Source organism: Echiichthys vipera (assembly GCF_963691815.1).
Source record: "Echiichthys vipera genome assembly, chromosome: 8".
Taxonomy (NCBI): domain Eukaryota; kingdom Metazoa; phylum Chordata; class Actinopteri; order Perciformes; family Trachinidae; genus Echiichthys; species Echiichthys vipera.
In genome coordinates this window covers 11,847,152-11,869,726 of record NC_139833.1, presented here as the reverse complement: position 1 = coordinate 11,869,726, position 22,575 = coordinate 11,847,152, and the positions used below count along the sequence as shown (strand labels likewise).

Below are 22,575 nucleotides of genomic sequence, written 5' to 3'. Positions count from 1 at the left end.
TGGTTGCGCTGGAGGAAAAGTCAGACAATCATGAAAGTCAGTAATGGGTAAGTAGGTCAATCAGTGCGACTGTTATTAATATTACTGAGATATTTCAGTCTAGAGCAAAGTGGTAAGCCGTCCATCCCCAGAGTCATGCCGCTAACGTGGCTGAAAATACATTAAGAATTCTTGAAACACCTTTGACTTTTTATTGTAGTTCATAAAAACAAACAGTCATGATAAAAACAACAATGTGGTAACCATAATAATAATTTCCAATAATGTAAAACAACATAACAATATACAGTAAGAAATTAAATTAACTTAAGATTGCCTTCGTTCTCTAAACCCTTCCATGTACCTAAAAGCTGTGGAGCTATTGCATCTTCGGATTTCGGGAAAACGGGAGAGAGTTTCCAAGGAGCAAATCTGTGGTGCAGTTAGGAATGTCGAGGTGCTGGTTGGGACGTTAGCACAGAGAGCTGATCCTGGATGGGGTCACCTGACGGGAGGGGTGGAGGTTTGGGACGAAAGGTAAGGATGCAGGAAGAGGTAACAGATCTGACGCATGGTTAGAAAAGTGACAGTAAGTGTCTCAGTGTCGGGGGGCGTTCTGCAGTAGAGGTGCACATTAATAAGCCCTGTTTTATACAAACATACATACAGGACACACACACACACACACACTCGCGCACACACACACACACACACACACACACACACACACACACATTAGAGTTGAATGACTTTTTAAAAACAAAAGTTTCACAATTTTCTAAAGGAGAAAATGAGCACAATAAAGTCCCTTGAATTCTTCAATAATCCAAAAATGTACTACAAAGCACCAGTATACTCAAAGCATGCTGCTTTTTCTCCAGTCAAGCTTCTTCATCTTCATGTTACATATAGTTACATACACACACGTTTGACCCTGCTGTTAAGACAGAACAGGACAGGTCAGTGGAGCTGCCCGCAGTTCAGTCACCACGACAGTGCCCAGGTTACAGAGGTTAAAACTGAATCCCGGTGGACGAGAAACACTTGTTTCAATTTGCTCCTATCCTACATCTGCAGTTCCAGTCTTCTCAAATCAAAGTCCAGCAGCATAGCTGATATTCCTCTGAGTCCGGCGTTGGGTTGTGGGTGCAGAACTAGGAGGACTAACCTGACTGTGCTGTACATGGTGGTTGAGGGGGGAGGACGTCTGCTACATGGCGGTGAGGTGAGGGCGACTAGCCTCAGTCAGTGAGAGTGAAATGAACAAGGTGATTGGTCAGCGCGGCACCTGCATCTGCTGTGAGGTCTGTGACTGGTTCTGAACGGCGACCTCGGGGCCCCGGCTGGCCAATCGGCTGAGGATGTTCCTCTCTGACATTTGCAGGCGCACGGCGACAGGGGGTATCCTGGCGATGGTTGCCGGGAGACGCGTGACATCAGCCTTCATGTCGCTCAGCAGTTCCTCGAGCTGTTTGAGAACTGGAAATACAACATGTAAATGAGCTAACAGTGCCCCCTGTGGAAATCTAAATGAAGGACTGTTTTAGTTTTATAGTCACTTTTGTTTTCGGTGAAATTCAAGGGTTCAGAATTACCATATTAATTAATAACGTTAATCTGCATTTAGACCAGATTTTAAGATTAAATTTAGTAAATAAAGCTGGAGGGGACGGGAAATTGTGTGGGTTAGGGCTGCAAACATAAACTCTAAAAGCTAATATGGCTAACAGGCCACCAACAGCTCTCCATAAAGTTGTAAATTATATAACTACTAACAACTACTATTTCGTCTGTAATCGTTCTTACACTCACTTACTGCTTGGGCTATTTTAATAATCGATTCATTGTTTACATCATTTTATAAATACCAAAAATACTAAATATTTGGTGACTCCAGCTTCTCAAAAGTGAGGATTTCTTCTCCGTTTTGTTGCTAGTACAAAACCAATCATTTAAAGATGTATTCTTAGATTCTGGGATAATATGATGAGCAGCAAGTATTAATTGATTCATAATCTGCAGAGTAATGGATGGTGAAAATAATAATAAGTTGCAGCCTGAAACTAAACCCTGCTATTGTGCGAGCAATCATCACTTCAACCTCAAAGGTGGAGTACTGAGTGGCTGTACTGCCTATTTCCTTAAGAGGTAATGAAAAGCTGTTCTTGTTCAAACATGGAAGCAGCCCACAGTGTTGCACTGACGCATGTCACGTTAGTTATTTATATGCTTCTCACAACCAAACTACACAGAGAAATTAACGTGCAGCGTATGTAGGCGGGGCGCAGCAGGGTTTTTTTTCCTGCTACACATGAATGCGTGACTGCTAGCTTCACTGTGCCATTGAGTTTTAATGCTGTTGGTTCTGCAGAGTTTGGAAACTGCCTCACAGTGCCCTCTGGTACAATGAGGTATATATCTTAATCAGTTTTAAACAGACTGTACTCAGTTCTATGTAGTATTTACCTGTTGGAGGGCTGCGTAGTTGCGTGCAAAGGAGAAAAATGGACCAGCCGCGTAAAACTAGAGCTGAGCTGGGCTCATGAGGCTATTTAATTGGATATAACGGGCTCACTCTGCTGCGGGAATGCCGTGTACAGAGCCCAGAAAAAAAACAATGTTTCCTTGGAGACAGTATATTGTTTTGATTTAAGCTAAAAGGAAAATTATTGTGAGAATATTTAATACTTTTGACCTGCTGAGATCTGTTCATAGGATGACCTTTGGTTAACGCTCAATTAGTGAAAGTAAACATGCTGAATTTTTTTAATAGCAATGTCCTCGCTAATGATCTACACCTCCTCCTGTGCAGCCTGCTAAACATGACTTTATGTATCACTGAGTTTGTTAGTGAGCTGCCGGGCAGTTGAAACTCAGTTACTTCTCATTAAAAAGCAAAGATTATGAGTGTCACATCTGAAATGTCTGGTCAGTCGAATCCTCTCAAGTTGGCTGAAATAATTAGCGATATGCAATGCCATGTGGTTAAAAGCAAAGTGACAGACTGCCCCTAACTTTGTGGTCTCTAGGAAAGAGCAAAAGCCTGTGCAATACATTTATTTTCCAGGTTCATGAGAACCCTCATTATAACCATCTCTTTTGATGTTTTACCTTTATGCAGAACTGCATTGGCTGGTTTGTTTCCAGACATGGACTCCTTGCTTAGGTGCTGGTGGGACTCGGCGAGACACTCCACCTCACTGAAGCGAGTGTTGAGGGCCATGGATGGGTGGGCCGGGTCTTCTGTCATGTTCAGGTAAGCCGCCCTGCGCAACTGCTCCTCAATCACCAACGCCTGCTCCAGTAACTATACAGGAAACAAAGAAAGACAACATGCCCAGTGAGATGTGATCGAAACACACACTTAAACACATAGACACGCAAGGGAAATGTGATACTAGTGAATGTGGCCAGTTCACCTTGAACCTGCGGGCCAGAAACTTGTTCTTGATCTCCAGGAAGTTTCCTCTGCTCATCTCTCCTTTGAAGGGCTCGTTGAGGATGGCAAACCTCACATCGTTCTGCACATCCTGCCACCGAGCGTAGCCGTGTCTGAGAGGTGCGGAGGTCAAGTCTAACACCATTATTTTGGCTGTTAATGTAAATCTGTGACTTTCTTCGCTTCTTTGGAAAAGGTTCCTCACTGCACAACCTGGCTTGAATGCTTCTAGTATCTTCTGATTGGATCAACAGATAAGATAATAATTCAGTTGATAAAATCAGAAAATAGTGAGAAATGCAAAAATCACAACCTCCCAAAGCCCAAGCTGACCCCGTCAATTTGCCTGTTTTATCTAGCCTGCATTAATAAAACCCCAAGATATTATATTTTCTATTGTAGAGGACTAAGAAAACCTGTAAATATTCATATCTGAGAAGTCAGAAGCAGATTTTCACTTGCTGATTCTGACGACCGACTAATCGATTAACCAACTCATCATTTCAGCTGTAAAGGGCTGAAAAAACAGCAATCACACGAGACAATGAAAACTGTCCTGAAAGGATACTGTATGATTCCAGCCAGCAGCCAGTAGTCATGGCGCCGGTGCCAAATCTCAAAGGTCTTCTTGGTGACGGTGGCTGCCCTCTCTTCATTCTGCCACAGAGAGTGAAGCTCTGGAAAAGAGGGCAGAGAGGTCAAAAGACAAAAACTAAAGAGAAAAAAAAGAAGTGTGGGTGTGTGTGTGTGTCTGTGTGTGTGTGTGTGTGTGTGTGTGTGTGTGTGTGTGTGTGTGTGTGTGTGTGTGTGTGTGTGTGTGTGTGTGTGTGTGTGTGTGTGTGTGTGCGTGCGTGCGTCCGTGCACCCACCTGTGAATCCTCCGTCAGCGATGTTAAACATAAACCTCTGCTTGGTGGCTTTTTTCTTCTCTTCACTGACGTTAACCACCGCCACAGCTGTTGCTCCTTCTTTTGTGTTCTCTCCGTTCTGAAGCTTGCCAGACTCGTCTGTTTTCACAGAGTCCTTCTCCTCTTTTTGCTCTGCCAAAGAAACATGTCAACAACACAAAGTTTAAAACTCAAAACACACAATGATTTTACGGAGACATTAGGTGAAATTAAATTATGATACCAATTGCATTGTTGAGTATATTTACATTTAGTTTTACCGTATAAATGTATTTAAGATGTCTATGTCAGTGTCACAGATGTCTGTGTGTGTGTGTGTGTGTGTGTGTGTGTGTGTGTGTGTTGAAATATACCTTTCTTCTCCTCTATTGGCGAACTTGTGTCCATCTTCTCATCTTTTCCCTCCTCAGCTGAAACAAGAGAAGCTCGGTTAGAATGTCAGAAAAAGGAAACAAGAAACATTGCAGCCACACAAACAGTTGCCTCACCTTTAGACTTGTCCTCTGAATCTGCTTTTCCCTCCAAACTTTCACCCTTGACCTCAGCAGGAGTGTCCTTATCTGAAGTCATGTCCGTCTCTTCTTTCGCCTTGCTTGTGCCATCCACCTCCTTGCCTTCATCTCCATTTCCTGTCTCCTTCTCTTTCTCCTCCTTCCCTGCAGCGGAGTCTACTTCCTCTTCTTTCTTTTCGAGGACAGGGGATTTTTCCGATTCATCTGGGATTTCAATAATCTAGGGGAGAGGGAGCCAGTTTCAAACTGATTGCAAATTCAACTATAATTGTTGCTGCTCAAAACGTATTAGACTGTACAGAATAAAATGATGCTATGGGTATGAAAGCAGAAATTACCTCAGGATCATCTGCCTTCTTTGCTCCTTTGCCGTCCTCACCTTCTTTCTTCGTGTCCTCCTTGTCCTCTGATTTAGACACATCTTCTGACAGGAAACAGAAGACACAGGTCAATGACAAGTTTGCAAAGAATGCATTTTGTCCTGTGTCTGTTATAGATGTTTAAAAACTAAATACATACAGATACATTTGAAGCTTAATAGTTGAAAACGGCAAAAAAATAATTGTGTCTTGTGACCAGTTATTACTTGATTCATTTTTGTTTGTTTGCTTTTTAAATAAGCTAGCAGTCAAGAGTTACTTGTATTTAAACCTGAACAAAGAAATAATTATTAAAATATAATAACATAATTTGAAAAAAAGAAAAAATGCGCTCAAAACTTCCAGGGTTATTTCAGTGCTACAACTTGAATTTCAACTTTAAGTAAGAAAGTTGAGGAAAAGCATGTGATGCTGCTGAGGGCGAAGTGGAAATTGAAAAGCATGTAATTTGTCAAAGATCCCCATATGACAGTGTTACGATATACAGCCCATGTGTCTGTGATGGTTCTTATTGCAAAAGTTTCTAACTACAGTATATGCATCATGAAGCTGAAATGACCTGAGTGCAGTGACTGTTTCTACATTGCACGAAATCATATGGAATTTTAAATGTTCTTTTAATAATCCAGTACAGAGTACAGTATGAAGTGTGTGTGTGTGTGTGTGTGTGTGTGTGTGTGTGTGTGTGTGTGTGTGTGTGTGTGTGTGTGTGTGTGTGTGTGTTTGTGTGTGTGTGTGTGTGTACCTGGGACAGGAGTGTTGGGCTGTGTGTCTGCAGGGGTCCCAGTAGAAGGAGTCTTTGGGTCTTCACCTGCAGCCAACGCTGCAGCCCTTTTGTTCTCCTCCAGCTCTGCCATCCAGGGCATCGACCACTGACCGTTCACATGCTCAAACTCCTGCACCTGTTGATCAACACGTGAACACATCATTGATGAAATACTTGAAATGTTCAAACATATTGTGTTGTGTTTCTTTCCTATCTGGTAAAACATACCTTTTTCCTTATAAGTGACATCACACCAATACGGGTGAGCACATGTTGCCTTGACAACCCCTCTCGTGGGACACCGTCTGCAAAGGTCTCAGCTCCATCAGCACCCGGCTCACAAAGGTGTCGCATGAACAGAGACACGTAGGCCCTGCAAACATGTGTGAAGGAGAAGGTGGAGGGATGTCACCGTAAATATACATTTGGAAAATGTCAAAATCTCAGAGTCATTAGTACATTCCACATAAATACACAAAGAAAATACATTAAATTCAATTCAATTCAATTTTATTTGCAGTGCCAAATCATAACAAAAGTTATCTCAGGAACTTTACAGAGTAGGTAATCATCATCATTGCGAATCAAACTAAATTTTATATATACAGTATATATATATATATTTGTCTTGTTTGTCTGTCCCACAGCCACAGTTTTTAAATGCTGTCATACAAGAACTTAAAATGGTTAAGACAGGCAAAAGTATGACATAAATCATAAACTCTCTCATGAAGATTACGTCAAGACGATTACGAATATCACCTGGCATTTGATAAGAACTTAAAACTTTTCTTTACAGAAACAATTTGATTCTATATTCAGCACTACCTATATAAACATCACATTGAGACTCACTTGAATTCTTTCTCAGACTTCCCTCGGAGGTCTCTGACCAGCCACTGGTTGGTGAAAGCATCCTGGGGAGGCATCCCATAACGCATCACTGCATTCAGGAAAGCCTTCCTCTGCCGTGCGTTAAAGCCCAAAACCTGACAGGCAATAACATGTTCAATTCGAATACATGTCGCTTTCAAGGCAATTATCATTGTTTCTCGTGTAGATTTTTCATCTGCAGGAACTCACCTCGATGTTTCCGCCCACTCTGGCCAACAGCGGCGGCAGAGGTTTGTCCCGATCATTCCTCAGCCCTTTGCGGTTTGGTCTGCGGGCATTAGCTAAAATGAAATGAACAGTTAGTAAAACCTTGGATTAAGATTCCCCTCCAGTCAATAGGGTTTCACTACAGCCATGAAAATTCAATGTCAAAACTTAAACTTATTTTGATCGTGTGATTCTTAACGTCCTGAAGTTGCTCTGTGAAGATGTTCCACTTACGGCTCACTCTGATCCTGCTGAAGCTGTCCCTCCTCACAATCTCTCCGCACTTCTACATTAAATGCTTCTTCGTGAAGCAAAAAGCTTTCAGAACATTTACAGCTGAAAGCAGTTTTGCAATACACTTCATTTATTGAAGAGCAATGATTAAATAGATCTAATACACAATCAATACAAAACATGTACATCTTCTTTCACCATTAAATGACTCGCCAAATAAATAACTTTTATATTTACTTATCAAAAGTGGGTACAATTTGATCTGAAACAAAACTAAAAGTGCCTCGTTTAAACAATCCCTGTCAAGTGTATTTCTAAACAACTTCATTAACAGTTAATATAAACACCAACAATCTCTTTAAAGTGCAAGTTGACAGTTCAGCTGGCCAAGAAATCAATGATTTTAATTTTCTGTCTCTGTTTCTGTTCTTTTTTCCTCATCTTTGCTTGTTCTCTTCTCTTTTTGTCCCTTTTCATCCTCTTTCTATCTTCTCTTGCCTTACTACGCTCAAAGCAGATAATGCAGCTGCATGTTGTGTGTCCTGAGTTCCTGTTGTGGAAGTTGTCTATGAGGATATCATAGCTCTCGTCTGAATCTGAATAAACATCTGTAGAGGTGATTTGAAGGATGTTAGTGGGTGAAAGAACTGACGCTCGAACAGAAAGGTCTACATCTGTGTCTCAAGCATTGCTGGGAAAAGTTGTACTCCGTAAGAATTGAGATACGTTGTTTCTAGCAGCCACTTTGGCGGTGGGATGAAATTGCAGGCGAGCCTGTTTTTTCAGAGTCTCCATCTTATCACATCCACGGTCACTTCCACCTTTTACTCCCGGTCCGTCCCCTACATGTTCCCCTCCTAAATCCATACACACATATCTTCCTATTACACTTCTGCCCTTACTACAAGCCTGACTCAGAAGTTGGACGTTCCAAATTTCTGATTACAAGTGAACGCAGCATATCCGTTAGTGACGATCTGGGCCGCAGACCAACTGCTGTCAGCAGTGTTACTAACATGGTGGCGTATCTGCATTTAGGGAAGGAGTGTCGCCACAGACACGGATATTGTAATAATCAGCAAAAAAGTAGAAGTGCTTTCATTAGTGGGTCATATGATCAATCCCCATTGTTTTAACTCACTCTTTGATAGATAGGAACTTCAAACACAATTAAATAGATGAAAATCTTACGGAGTACAACTTTAAATGGAACATCTGTATCTACACATCAATAATCAAGAGCGGTGACCACCAACGCACACATACCTCTTTTCAACAGTGAGTCTTACCTTCAGTCCGTTCATCAAAGTCTTCATCACCTTCCTCCGAGGCCACCGAGTAATCAGACTGATTATCGGACTGATCCTCTTGCCAGTCTAAAGGGAGCACAGAGAGAAACGTTGAAGAAAATAAAAAGGGACAAAACTCTTGACTGCCGGGAGAGTTACACATAAAGTACGTCCAACTTGTGGAGCTGCAGCCATATTTAGTTACTGACATCCAGGCTGTTAGCCAGGAGAGGGAGCCACTGCTTTTCAGTTTCTATAAATACATTATTTAGTGAGTATCTTCTCCTCGGTTTGTTGTGTTTAGCAGATGACCAAAGTATTCGCAAGTCTTCTGCTGTTGCTGTCCTTCTAATCCTATGTGGACAGAACAGGAGAGGCTACAGAATAGCAAAGCTGGATAACTAAGTCCAAACAGCTCTTTATACATAACTCCATGTTCCAGATTTGAGAAGTACTTTGTAATGTTATAAGACGTTTCCCTAATTCAAATAAATTGTTTTAAACTTGATCTGACAAGAAAGAAACTATCAATTTCTAAATAACACAAAACTAACATGTTTCTAGTTTCTACTGTACACCAAATCTAATAATGCTATTAAACTTCATGCCATACACTGCCTGGATCTCCTACCACGCTACATTAACACCACACAAACACCACCAACCACACCACACGCACACACAAGAAGAAGTTGCAATATATATTGTTCTGTACCCTGTCTTATACCTCGGTCCTCCTGGGAGCCGTCATTGTAGTTGACTGGCTTTCGAGTTCTTTTGCCTTTGCCTAAATTTCGGGCAAGGTCTTCCTGCTGCTGCTCGTAGTGGTGACGGAGCAGCTTCTCCCAGTAGTCAGGATCAACACTTTCCTCCTGTTTGATCACCTCCCTTTCCACCTCCTCCTCCTCACAGAAAGCAAAGAGTACTTAATACTTAAGATCAGAAAATTAAGACACAAGTCAAAGCTCAGTCTATGTCTGCAGCTGCACCACAGACTAAAACGTACATTATTTTCTGATATATCAGGGAATTTTAAAACAGTTTTGACTAAAAACAGACCCTACCTATCTGTCAAAATAAAATTAAGCTGTGTATTTGTACACCCATATTATAGACACACTCATACATACCTCATCCTCTTCATCTTTGACCACATACTGGGCCACTTTAAAGGAGCTGAGGTATTCGTTCATGCTCTGGAGCTCAGTGTCATCTGTGGCATCCTGGTTCCTGTCTAACAAACGGTCTATTGCGCGGTCGTCATAGTGGATCACACTGCTGTCATCTTCCTTGTTGTCACCTGAAAGCAGGATGAGTCAAATAAAGAGGAAGGAAGCAGAAACTACATTAACTCCCTGTAACATCTGTCAGATTGGCCAAGCATCCCAGTGTTAGTACTCTGATTATCTCCCAAACACAAGAATAACAATGTGGATTGGAGCACATTAAAGTTAGTAAAAAACTGAATAGAGAATATACATCCATTGACAAAGCAGTGTGCATTACAGATCTCCATCTTTAACAAAAACACACTAACAATAATAAATATGAATTGCTTTCACAAATATGGCAACTGCCTTCATTTTTGATTAGAGCGTGTCTCACCGCACCTGCTTGTTATCTTACATGTTATGGATACTATTGGTTTCCAACTGATATGGCAGCTGGTGTATGTTTATAAAGCAAGGCCTCATTTGGTTTAGATTGGAAGGAATAGGGTTTAGTAAACTAAACTAAAATACTCCCACACACTATCTTTTTTTGCAGCAGTTTGTCCTACTGAGGAAATCCATGCTTTGACTGGGTGCAGCCAGCGTACATTATGCAAGTTGGCGTATTTCTGTAATTGTGTACGTCGTTGACTTCAATAAATTGCCCCAGCCCTTGACTTACCCTCTCCGAGTTCATCCTTAAACAATTCTTCAGTTCCAAACTTGAGGATGTCATCAAGCTCCTGCTTGGACATGGAGCCCGTCTTGGAGCCGAGACCGGGTCGCACCACCAGATGAGTGAGCATCATCTTCTTCTTTGCCACCTGGTAGACGAAGGCAGACGGAGGACAAACAAGCAATCAGCAGGTGATCACAGCATACAGTTTTAACAGTTATGTGTCATTTCTTGTCACAGACCTGCGTGATCCTCTCCTCCACAGAGGCTTTGGTGACGAAGCGATAAATCATCACTTTCCTGTTCTGGCCGATTCGGTGAGCTCTGCTGAACGCCTATGATGCACACATTTGGAGCAGACAGCATAAGCACCTATCGAACAAACACGGCTGTGTAGTTACACTCTGGGTTTGCATACCTGGATGTCATTGTGGGGGTTCCAGTCAGAGTCGTAGATGATGACAGTGTCAGCAGAGGCAAGATTAATGCCCAAACCACCAGCTCTGGTAGAGAGGAGGAAAGCAAACTGGGGAGCACCGGGAGCTGTTGGGATGAACAGAACAAAGAGGGAAAGAAAATTAGAACATTGAAAGCACGTCAAAGCAGCTGCTTTTACAAACAGTGTATTTTTATGGCTCACCATTGAAGCGGTCAATGGCCTCCTGTCTCAAGTTGCCAGTGACTGATCCATCAATTCTCTCATATTTGTATCCCTCGTTCTCCAGGAAGTCCTCCAGCAGGTCAAGCATTTTGGTCATTTGGGAGAAGACCAGAACCCTGTGGCCTCCCTCCTTCAGCTTCTTCATCATCTTGTGGAGCAGCGTTAGTTTTCCTGAAGACTTGGTCAGAGCATTGCCCTCATACATGCCATTTGGAAGTTTCGGTGCCTCCTACAGTCAGAGAAAGAGATCTGAATAAACTGAATGCATTAAACATGTTTTGAGATATAGTTCACATGCACCTCAGTAGAAACCATTTGTTTCCATATGGATTGTATGAAAAGACTCGGATCGTACTGTGGCGGCTGCAGGAAAGAGGTAGGGGTGATTGCAGCACTTTTTCAGGTCCATCACCACATTGAGAAGCGAGACCTGGTTTCCTCCTCCACGAGTGTTCAGGGCCTCAAAGTTACGAGTTAGGATGAACTTGTAGTATTTCCTGGGTTACATAAAAGACCAGTCCACAAGTATAATGACAAAAAATTAGACAAAGGAAAATATAACAAACAAATACTCAGAATTCACACTTTATACCCTACACACACATACTTCTGCATGGGGCTCAGCTCCACTCGAACAATGAGCTCAGTCTTTGAAGGCATGTGTTTGAAAACATCAGCCTTCAGCCTCCTGAGCATGTGTGGTCCCAGCATGTCATGGAGCTTCTTGATCTGATCCTCTTTGGCAATGTCTGCAAACTCCTCAAGGAACCCTTCCAGGTTACTGTAGAAAGAAAAAGAACAAATACTTGTATATACTTACTTATATATAGGGTGTCCTCATTGTACTTGCAATACAGCCACATATGCTGTGGCCACATGTGGGGCTACTGACTTGAATCTCACTGGGGTCAGGAAGTTCAGCAAGTGAAAGAGCTCCTCCAGGTTGTTCTGAAGAGGAGTGCCAGTTAGCAGCAGCTTGTGTTGCAGCGGATAGTTGTTCAACACTCGAAAGAACTAACAAAAGGCAGAGAGAAAAAAACATATTTTGGGCATTGAACAAACTAATTTTTGTTTATCAGTATTACATTTGAAACGCAGGATAAACCAACACTTTTAAAAAGTACTCTAAAGCCCCTTTTTCACTATCTTTTCATCCTCTTGGCTGTTGTGCCTTTAATATGCCCTGTCGTCTGTGTGAAAAGCTTGTCCGAATGGGGGACAGATCTGTTGTGCCTCTGAGCCGGCAGTTGAGGCAGTCAGAGCTGTAACAGTGCTGATCCAACGTCTGTGGGAATGGGACAGCCAGCAGGGCTGAACGACACACAGTGGAGATGTATGATTCGACCCACAGTAGGTCAAAAGTGACAAAGCAGCGTTTAGAGTAGCCTCTAAGTAGAAGTTATTAATAATTTACACATGCACAGGCATGGGCGCAGTAGTCCGTCTCTGTCATTTTCTCTACTGACAGTTGTGCTACTATAATGTATAAAGTTTGTGATTCAGGTCGACCTCGAGTGGTTGAATAACGGTGCATATAGGCTCACATACACTAGATGCCAAGGCTTCTTTTGCTTCCATACTGCTGACGTTATTTTGCCTTTATACCACCTTTACTTAGACAGTGAGAGACCAAAAAACTGGCGTTCCTGTTGCAGAATCTCTGTGTGAAAATTCCTTATGTAATTACCTTGGACTGGTTGTTTTTGAGCCTGTGGGCCTCGTCCACAACCAGGCAGGCCCATTCAATGGAGCCCAGCACAGCCTGGTCAATGGTAATTAACTCATAGGACGTTAGCAGGACGTGGAACTTGACGGTTGAGTCTTTCTGCAAAGCACAGAGAGAGGGGGGCATTAGATAAGCTGCCAAACATGAAAAGAAGTAGATACACAATTGTTGAGGCTAAACGTGTTACTATACAGGGCACCAGTGACTGTAAACCTTCATTAATACTTCAAGTGGAAGTTCTCTCATTTGGTATCATAATTTTTTCTTCTTTTTTCCTTACCTTCATCTTGGATGCTTTTTTCCCTCCTCTGATGGCGTTTCCCTCAAAGGAGAATTCGTTCTCCCTGATGACAGCCCTGCTGTCTTTGTCCCCTACGTAGGTCACCACGTACATATCAGGGGCCCACATCTCAAACTCTCTCTCCCAGTTAATGATGGTGGACAGGGGAGCACTGACCAGGAAGGGACCTTTGGAGTGACCCTGTACCAGGAAGACAAAGTCAACATTAAAATCTAAAAATGTTAATAGATGTAATAGATTTATCATTGAATCATTAAATGTCTGCATTTATATAGCATTTTTATCCAATGTGCATCAAATTTTTCTTTCACACACACTCACACACAGATGGCAAAGTACTGGCCACAGCCTCCCACAGCTGATCTTTATTTATTTATCTCTACTGTATTTGTCTTGCCCTGCCTTTAGGATAGAGTTCTTTACTTGGAACTCATCCCCTTTAATGGGCATAGTTACTGTGTGTCACATGTCTGAAGCTTTACCCACTACCACTGATTGACAGGGGATGGCAGACTGGACAAAATAGCTTCAGGACAGGGTGGAAAAAATATGCTTACATTTCTTGCAAGACAAACGGATATACTGTTTTTTACCTCCTTGTACAATGAGTAGAGGAAGACAGCAGTCTGGACAGTTTTTCCTAAACCCATCTCATCAGCCAGGATTGTGTCTGTGGCCTGTGCCCAAGAAAACCGCAGCCAGTTCAACCCCTCCAGCTGGTAGGGATGCAGAGTGCCTCCGGTGCTGTCCAGGTAGTCAGGCTGTCGATCAAACTTGATGGTGGGCTGGAAGAAAGATATCATATCTGTCCTGATTCAAGCTACTTTTATTCTGCCAGGGACATACACATGACAGTGATGCCTCATTTTATAATTAATAATTCATTAGTCAATTTTAAAAAACTGTACGGTGTTTGGAAATTCAGGGTTTTATAATACTTACATCTACAACTGGATTAGCGGGAGGACGCTCTGCCTTCTTGACTTTCACTGTCTTCTTCAGCTTCTTAACAGGTCTACCCTCATCACCCATCATCAACTCTCTGAGAGAAAATGACAGATTTTGAGATTAGAACATATTTTCAACTACATTTATGTATAACATGAGAGAGGATTTATCCAAGTCTCTGCATACCTGTGATTCCAGTATGTCTGTTTGTAGGTGTCAAACTCCGGGATGTCCATGTCTTCACACTCCCAGGTTGACTGGTCATAGGCCAGATCTCTCCATTTGATCAAGTAATGTATGTTGTTCTTTTTATCAACACTAACAATGAAAAGAAAAATGCACAAATAAGATTGTGATATGATAAAGCTGTGTATTATAGAGTTACTAGAATAAGGTATTGTTTTATCTTCATACAATGAATGGTCGTTGTCAACATGATATTCTTACTAACTGTCTTATTGATTGAAATTATATTGCATTTCTCTGCTTTTGCCCACTCATTTTGATGAGTTATTAGAAATAAAACAAAGAATCTTTAAACCAAGTATACCAATGCACATTAAAACCCACATAGAATAATGATCTGTCTGAGTACTAAAAACACTAATTCAGTCTTCCACACAATTTACTGCATGCTTCTTTTTATAGGTGAACTGTGTGTTAAATATGAGATTATATGTGTACTACCTGTGGTTGAGGATGCGGTGGATCATCAGCCACTCCATCTTGACTCCATAACGGTAAAATTCCTCCTCCATGTGGACAAAGAGAGGATCCTTGTTCTTCCTCTTGGTGCTTTTGTTTTCGTCACCCTCACCTCCAAAATCCACAGGCGGCGGTTCGTCCATATCAGTCTTCCTCTGGTAGTTACGGAACATCACTTGGCAGTTCAGCTCCAACTGGGGACGGGTGACAGGGAGGTAAAGAAAAGGGACCATTGTGTTTGTGAGTGTCTTGTGCGCTTGTGATGGAAGTGCACAGAAACCTCCACATTCTCAACTACAGGTGGAAACAGTTTGAGAGAGTGTGTTCTACCTGTAGCTCCAGCACCCAGGAGCAGTGCCAGTAAGACATGTTGCACCATTTGACAAAGAACTCCCTCTCCCTGCGGCCCGCCAGTGGTGGGGGATCAGGAGAATCAGCAGGGAGGTCAGCAGGCCGGGGGACAGGCGTGGGGGCAGGCGGCTCCCCCCACCGCCATGTTAAAACCTTCTGGACTTTTCCCTTCATCTGTGGACACTGTTGGGAAGTAGGGAAGGGGAGGAAATAATTAAGGATAGGACGCTTGTTGATTAACAGAAGGAATCTGTCACTGATAAGAAATCCTGTTTTTTGAATATAATAGAAAAAGGTGATTTTTTTGGACATGAGAAATCAGCAAAGAAGAGACTGCCCTGGTTTATCTAAAACACCGTAGGCGTGCACAAGATGGAATCTGTATCTGCATGCACACCCACGTGAGCACATGCACGCGCAGACTCACATGCACCAGTGCACAGCGCTCACCTTGCAGCGGGGGCAGATCCATTCTCCGTTGGGGATTTCAGGGAGAGGAGGGTTGAGGCAGTGGATGTGGTAGGAGGAGGGGCAGGTGTCACAGCAAAGCAGCTCCCCTCCATCCTTGCAAACCCGGCAGAACTCAATGTGGTGGTCGTCTTCTTCCTCCACTCCTTCATCTCTCCTGTCTTCTTCATCCTCCCCTTCGGCCTCAGAGAGCTCATCCCTGGCCTCCCACTGGATCCCCTCCTTCTCCTAGTGGCAGAATTACAGACAGACGGTGGTGGTGTGAGTGTGTGTGTGTATGTGGGGGGGGGGCAGACAGGCAGGGAAGGTATGCGGAACGGAGTGAAAGGAAAAAAGGGAGGGGTGTGGGGTGATTTTCAAGAGCGCCGGGGGTGGGGAGTGTGTGCATTGCGTGCGTGTGCATGTGGAGCCATAGTGGAGGGAGGGGAGGGACGAGAAGAGGAAATGGGGGATGGGGGGAGTGGGTGGGAGAGGATAGACGGGAACATGAGCAAAATGGTCGGGTGGGGTGGGGGGGGGGGGGCAGAGGACAAAGAGAAATGAAGAACACAAGAATATTTTTTAAATTACCATTGACAAAGTATATTATTAGAAAGTCAATATTAACTATTTCCCACCAACTTTGCAGTAACAGTAACAACACTTTGCAGACAGGTGTAATTTTCTGTCATACTCCAGGACTCAGAGCCCAATATTTTGTAACATACTGTAGCAGCAAGTGGTCTGAGAGGTACTCACACAGTGTGGGCAGCTCCACTTGCCCTCAGGAGCCTTCTCCATGTCAGGATCCAGACAGACCATGTGATAAGCTCTGGGACAGGTGTCACACAAAATGATCTCTCCTCCCTGTTGGCACACCTCACAGTAGTCCTGGTGGTCTGTCTCGTAGCCATCGCCATCCTCCGTCTCCACTGAGAGAAGACACAAACAGAAAATAAGCACAAAAAATAGGAACAAGGACATAAAGGCTTCTAATTTGCCCTTGACTCTAAGCTTATTCGAAGAAGCAAAACCTCTTCATTAAGCTGCTGCCTGTTATTAAATCTTTGCCCAGATAACAGAAACATGCCAACCTTTCTTTTTTTTCTTCGCACTCTTGGGTTTTTTCTTAGGGCGGCTGCTGCGGTTGGAGCCATCGGACACAGAGAAACTGCCATCGTCAAAGTCACTGTCGACATCGGGCTCGTCTTCATCACTCTGACAGAGAAACAGTGACATTGAGGACATTGGGACATGTTCCATTATAGTACATGATCGATATTCTGATTTAATTAACGTCTAATTCTCAAACGTAAAGACTGCGGTGTAAAACTGAAAAGAAAAAGTGTGGCAAAAAAAGTATCTTACAGAGGAGCGCTTCCTCTTGCTGTTGAGACCCCCTAGTTTGATTTTGAGTGGCGCCACCTTCTTAGGCTTGGGCTTCGGCGGAGGTTTAGCAGCGGGCTTCGACTTCTTGCGAGCGTTGGGACCTGAGACGCCACAAGGATTCAAGTTTAATCATGAGGTAGTTATAGAATTTACAAACAAACCACATTTATCTGCATGTTTAACTATCATGTTATGCCTAAAAATCATGTTCCATATGTATCCTACTCCACCTTTTCCCTCTTTGGTCTTGGCCTTGCGGAGCGGAGGTGCCGGGGCCACTGGAGGTGCAGCAGGTGTCGGAGCAGTTGCAGGAGCAGCAGCAGGTGCAGGTGAGGCAGCAGCACCAGTCTCTGCCACTCCGTCTGTCCCTGCCACCACCATATTCTCCACAGCTGCAGCCACATTGGCAGCTGCAAGGGCCGCATTGGCAGTGGCGCAACCCTGTACAGGGTGGACAGAGCAAACAGTGAGAAACTCTGTTCTCTACTGTCAGACACACAAGAGGACAACAGCAATATGTGATTTATTACAAATCAGACTTTGTTCAGGGTTGCATTACCTTAAGAGGGTTGTTGGTGCTGAATTCTCTCCACTTTGCCATCATTAAAGTCATCATCTTGGACACAGCAATTTTGGGGTTCTTAGCTGCAATTAAAGGCCTACAGACATAAAATTTACAGGAAATATAATGATTATTCATATTTTTATACATACGTAGCTCGTTCAATAAAAAGGTAGAGGATAACAACATCTACTGTTAGGGGTCTCACCTGACAAACTGGCTGAAGGCCTTGTAGTTGGTCAGGGAGCTGTAGTCTTCCTGAGTAAAGACGTGGTCAATGTCTTTCATGCCCCAGGCCTCCAGCAGCTGGGTGGAGCTTTTAGGCTGAGGCAGGAAGAGAGGGGTTAAAAACAACCGCCAGGGGAGGTTAGTTTGTCATGTTAGCCCTGAAGGAATCAACCATATCCACTCTGCAGCTGAGTCTGAATGAATCTTTACCTGGCAATCATCGTCATCATCGTCATCATCTTCTGGTTCTGGTTCTTTGCGTTTGCTCTTCGAGCTGGATGAGCCTCCTTTCTCTGCCGCCGCACCACCTTTCTTCTTTTCTTTGGTGGAGCTGATGCGTTTTTTCTTTTTCTTCCCAGGGGCATAATCACTTCCTTCACTCTCTGACCGCACACCTCCCTCTTCTGCATCTCTTTCCGCTGCTTCTACTCCAATCAGATGCTCTGGGGAGCTGACTGGCAACTCCTGCAAAATGTAGAGCCACTTTGCAAATTACACGAAGACACTGGTGATTAAACGTATATATTATGTATATCATGTGAATTAGAAATATAAGTGTCATCCTTTCTATTGGAGTCCTAATGATAATTGTGCTACTCTATTGGGATGTGTACATTAGTCAGTACCTGGCTCATCAATAATTTCAAGTAGGTGTATAGCGATCATTCACAAACTATTTAAATAATCAGTTCATCTTTTTGAATAATTGTTAAAGAAACTCAGGAAACCACAATGTCTGATAACGATGAATCAATTATCAAAATAGTAATTTTCTGTTGATCGACTGATTTAATACTCATTGCAGCTCTGTATCAAATAATACAATTTCTATTCTATAGCACTTTATCCATAATTCAAGCACTTTTCAAACCTTGTAAACAACATTAACATTCATGCATTTTCGAGGATTTCAAGCACCTGTACGAACCCTGCATTTAGGTTTTCAGGTTTTTAAAAGAAAACATCCACTACGCCTGCATGTGTGGCGCTAATATTATTATTAGTGATAGACCGATACAGGGGCCGGCTTATAATATTGGCCGATATTTGCGTTTTTTAGCTGTATCGGCCGATGGGGGCCGCTGCTTTCGCCGATTTCCAGACAGGCGTCCACTGGCAGCTCTGTGTTGCTTGAGACGCCTTTTTAAGTTCATTAAATGTTCCTTTTTTTTAAATTGAGATTCGTAACATTTCCGTAACTTTGTGTATTTTTATGATGTTAATTGAGAGAGAAAAAAATAGTATGGGCTCCAAATATCTGCTCAAGAAAATCGGCAGTCGTTATCTGTCATCGGCTCAGGCTGATGAAACAAAAAATCAGCATCAGCCCGAAAAAAATCCAAATCAGTAGCTCCCTAATTATTCTAACTCGACTGTTTCTTTCTCTCCATGACTCCTTCTTGTTTCAAGCTTTCAGCAGTGTAGACGTGCAAGTTTTAAGTCATTGTTTTGTTGTTTTTGGTAGAAAAACCTGCATTTATAGAAAGAAATCGAGAAGCTTGGATGCAGACAACTCATTTCCCCGTCGATAACTGTGTATATGGCTGTAATAATAACAATAAAACCCTTTTGAATCTTGAATTTCTTGAAAAAGTTTGACAAACTAACCTCTCTGATGGGTCTCTGCCTCTTGCTGCTCCTGCTCTCTCTGCTGCTCTTCTTGGCTTTCTTCTTCTTCTTGGACTTGGGCACCTCCTCTACCTCAGACACAGCATCCTCCAGCTCGTCCTCACCTGCTGCTGCTGCGGGTGACACACACGCATGCTGTCATTAGTGAGGAGGAGAAGAAGAAGAAGAAGAAGAAGAAGACAGGCGGACAGGAGCTCTGCTGCGAGCCACACACAGGGAGAGAAGAAGAGGAGCTGACACGCGCACTGACACGGGCTTGGCGAAACGTGCACGCACGCACACATTCACGCACACATATATGTCACAATAAAAAACAGGTTGAAACTTGTTCCGTGAAACTTTGACAGTTCACGCTCAAGAAGACACATGTTTACGGAAAACACGGGGGTTAAGAACAAGCCGAAACTATAAACACTCGCTTGACAAGTTAGCTAACTCGTCTATAATGGCGAGTGACGGACAGGCTAGCTCGAGCTAACGTTAGCTTCAAGTCAAAGAGAGAGAGAGAGATGGACCTTCGGAGGAATACAATTAAAATAAAAACAACGAGCTTACCGTGGAGAAGTGAGTGCTCGTCCGCGGCTCCAAAGTCTTCCCTCTCATCCTCGCTGCCCGACATTTTCGCAGCGTTTTTTAAATTAAACGTCTTCTGGTGGGTTTATTAATCCCTCCTAAACCTCCTGCTCCTCGGTCGGTGTCGGTGCGGGAGGAGGGAAAATGACGTGGGGAGTGTTGGAGAATTGACCGGGGGTGTCCAGGAAGGGAGGGTGGGGGTGGGGGTGGGGGTGGAGGGGCTGCAAATAAATATATAAATATCCTATTATTTACATGGCATCTAAATTGACCACCTGCAAACAAGTTGGATAACTAGATTATCTATGCTTTTGACATTTTTTGACCCTTGATTTATTTATTTTTTACGCAGAATTAGTGAATGAAGTTAAGTGTGACATGCATTATAATTTAAATAATGCGCCGCCATATCAATCGCCCTGTCGAGTTAAAACAATGCATTAAAGAAAAGTTTAAGCATTGAAGTCCAACCTGCACACATTAGAAACTTACAGTAAGGTTAGTGTGTGTAGTCCCGGGTCGAGGTGTGTGCTCTCTCTCTTTCTCGGTGCAAGGATTAACACAAGTCAGGCTGTTTGTGCGGCAGTTGTTGTCATTTGGTGCTCATTCATTAAGCGGAAATAAAAAAAACATAAATGAGCCGTGAATGACCCAGAACACGTTGCTCCGTCCCCCTCTTCTCTCTCCCCCAACCTTACAGGCAGAGCTTAGCTAACATCCTCACAAACACACAAAGGGGGCAGACATCCCATAATAATCCCCCCCTCCCACACTCACACAGGACTCTGCATAGTTACCTCGCAACGGACAGACCATAATACTCAGCCTGCCTGCCCCCACCCCCCTCCACCGCGCGCGCACGCACGCACGTACACTACCACTACAAGGCACATGCATGCACCAGGCTCATTGCATGCACACACTCCTTCCCCTTTCCACTAGTAGTCCCAGCCCCCTTAGCAACCCCGTTGTCATGGTGACCACCCCCCTTCCCTTCCTTCTCGACAGACCATAATACTCAAGCAGTAGCAGCAGCATACATCCCATAATATACAACTCCTAAAAAGACAAGAAAGAAAAAAACACCAGTCACATGGTCTCCAGGGGAGCAAGTCCACTGGTGACAGACCATAATACTCGCTGAGGATCCACCTGGGTGTGAGCATGAGTATGAGCCTTCACTTTAGTTGTGATCCAAACACAGGCCGGCTGAGTTTGGTGATATGTGTCAAATACTTTGACGATGCCGACGAATGCTGCTGAGCATTCCTGATTCAGGCCGAGGCCTCACGTCAGTGTCGCTGCTATAGAAAGACTGCACCACGTCTGTCTCACTGCGGTCAAGTCCTTCAGGTGCAACACAGGCCAACAGGTGTGCAAGTCCACAGTGGGTACGCCGTGTGTGTGTGTGTGTGTGTGTGTGTGTGTGTGTGTGTGTGTGTGTGTGTGTGTGTGTGTGTGTGTACATAAGGGTGACCAGACGTCCCTGTTTTCAGTGGCCTGTCCCCGGCTACTGCTGTCCCAAGAAACGCCCCCCGGTTTTCACTGTGACTGAAAGATCCGAAATGGAGTATAGGAAAATAATGAATGCTCTGACAAGACATCTTCCTCCAGTAGCGTAAAGCTAAACAATCTTTAAAATAATATTCCAATAGCGGCAGGATGAAGCAAAAGTTTTAAAAGCCCTCTGTTCAAAATTGGTAGGCTACGATTTATATCCAGTTTAGTTAGGCTCTAGTGAAGATGATGATGATGACCTTAAAACCAATTATTCTCTTAAACCATATACCCAAAGTTGTCGTTCAACATGAACTGTGGCATTTTCCATTTCAAACTCTTCCCCAAATCTTATGAAAATCCTGTGGTGTAAAGAGGAGGCCTTGGTTTGGGTGGAGTCTGTGATAAACAGCTGATACCTGTTTATCACAGCTGTTTTATGGATGTTCTTGATCTCAGCTACTTTGATCAGAGGAAAAAAAGTTATTGTTAATCCATTCCTTTGCAATTTAGGAGAAATATGGTGAGAGAAACTGCTTTATGAATGGTAAGGGCAGTGTCCCCGTTTTAGTTTTTCAAAGACGAAAAAAAGACGACAGGTTTTGGAGGTTTTTACGCCTCTGAACCGAAAATGTCGAAAATGGATTCATCTAAGAAATCTGGTCACCTTAGTGTACATCATACCAGTGTCTTGATCTGCAGGATGCAGGTCAAAGGTGAGTACATTAATTCACAAAACACACAAAATGTTACCTTCAGGTTCAGCTTGTGTTGCAGTAAATAACATTTAACTCGCTGCACATCAGAGACACATAAAAACAAATTATGACTGTGAAAGGTTTTTATGCCACAATGTGACATTCAAGGCACAGCACATCAACTAAATTAAGTGATACAAAAGAAGTGTTGAATGAATTAACCAAAACACCCATTACAGGCCGGATCCAGCTGCACTTTGCTCCACTCTGTTCTGGTGCTGCAGCACATTGTAGCCGTATGCTTTGTCTGTAAAAGCAATTGGCTCCACTGGGTTTGTTTTGTTCTAAGGTGACCAGATTTCTGA

General features: G+C 43.2%; 1 protein-coding gene across 5 annotated transcripts; it reads right to left on the bottom strand.

The window, feature by feature from the left end:
* Positions 1-177: 177 nt before the first annotated feature.
* chd4b (chromodomain helicase DNA binding protein 4b) lies at positions 178-20,144 on the bottom strand. 5 transcript variants are annotated; one of them, XM_083917850.1, is made up of 39 exons: positions 19,998-20,144; positions 19,422-19,555; positions 18,024-18,278; positions 17,794-17,909; positions 17,583-17,682; positions 17,254-17,464; positions 17,003-17,124; positions 16,729-16,852; positions 16,394-16,566; positions 15,638-15,883; positions 15,167-15,370; positions 14,819-15,030; positions 14,318-14,449; positions 14,126-14,225; positions 13,777-13,968; positions 13,163-13,363; positions 12,844-12,981; positions 12,049-12,170; positions 11,764-11,937; positions 11,512-11,653; positions 11,136-11,385; positions 10,914-11,038; positions 10,738-10,830; positions 10,502-10,643; positions 9,739-9,908; positions 9,324-9,513; positions 8,609-8,695; positions 7,068-7,159; positions 6,840-6,973; positions 6,213-6,357; positions 5,964-6,120; positions 5,177-5,262; positions 4,815-5,058; positions 4,680-4,736; positions 4,288-4,458; positions 3,987-4,095; positions 3,399-3,531; positions 3,091-3,286; positions 178-1,458 (listed from the first exon to the last, which is right to left on the bottom strand). In XM_083917850.1, the coding sequence occupies exons 1-39, from the start codon at positions 20,059-20,061 to the stop codon at positions 1,256-1,258; spliced, it is 5,946 nt and encodes a 1,981-aa protein (XP_083773976.1). In that variant the 5' UTR covers positions 20,062-20,144; the 3' UTR covers positions 178-1,255. The 5 variants fall into 5 exon arrangements, with proteins under 5 accessions (XP_083773976.1, XP_083773977.1, XP_083773979.1 ...); XM_083917851.1 differs by having other exon boundaries at positions 5,177-5,259; XM_083917853.1 differs by having other exon boundaries at positions 9,336-9,513.
* Between the last annotated feature and the right edge of the window lie 2,431 nt (positions 20,145-22,575).

Excerpts from the sequence above, each read along its gene's own strand:
- chd4b (XM_083917850.1), bottom strand. The coding sequence starts at position 20,061 with ATGTCGGGCAGCGAGGATGAGAGGGAAGACTTTGGAGCCGCGGACGAG. Across the intron at positions 9,909-10,501 it reads TAAGGATGAACTCGGAGAGG|GTGACAACAAGGAAGATGAC; the intron begins GTAAGTCAAGGG and ends TCCTGCTTTCAG. Across the intron at positions 4,459-4,679 it reads GCCAATAGAGGAGAAGAAAG|AGCAAAAAGAGGAGAAGGAC; the intron begins GTATATTTCAAC and ends TTTCTTTGGCAG.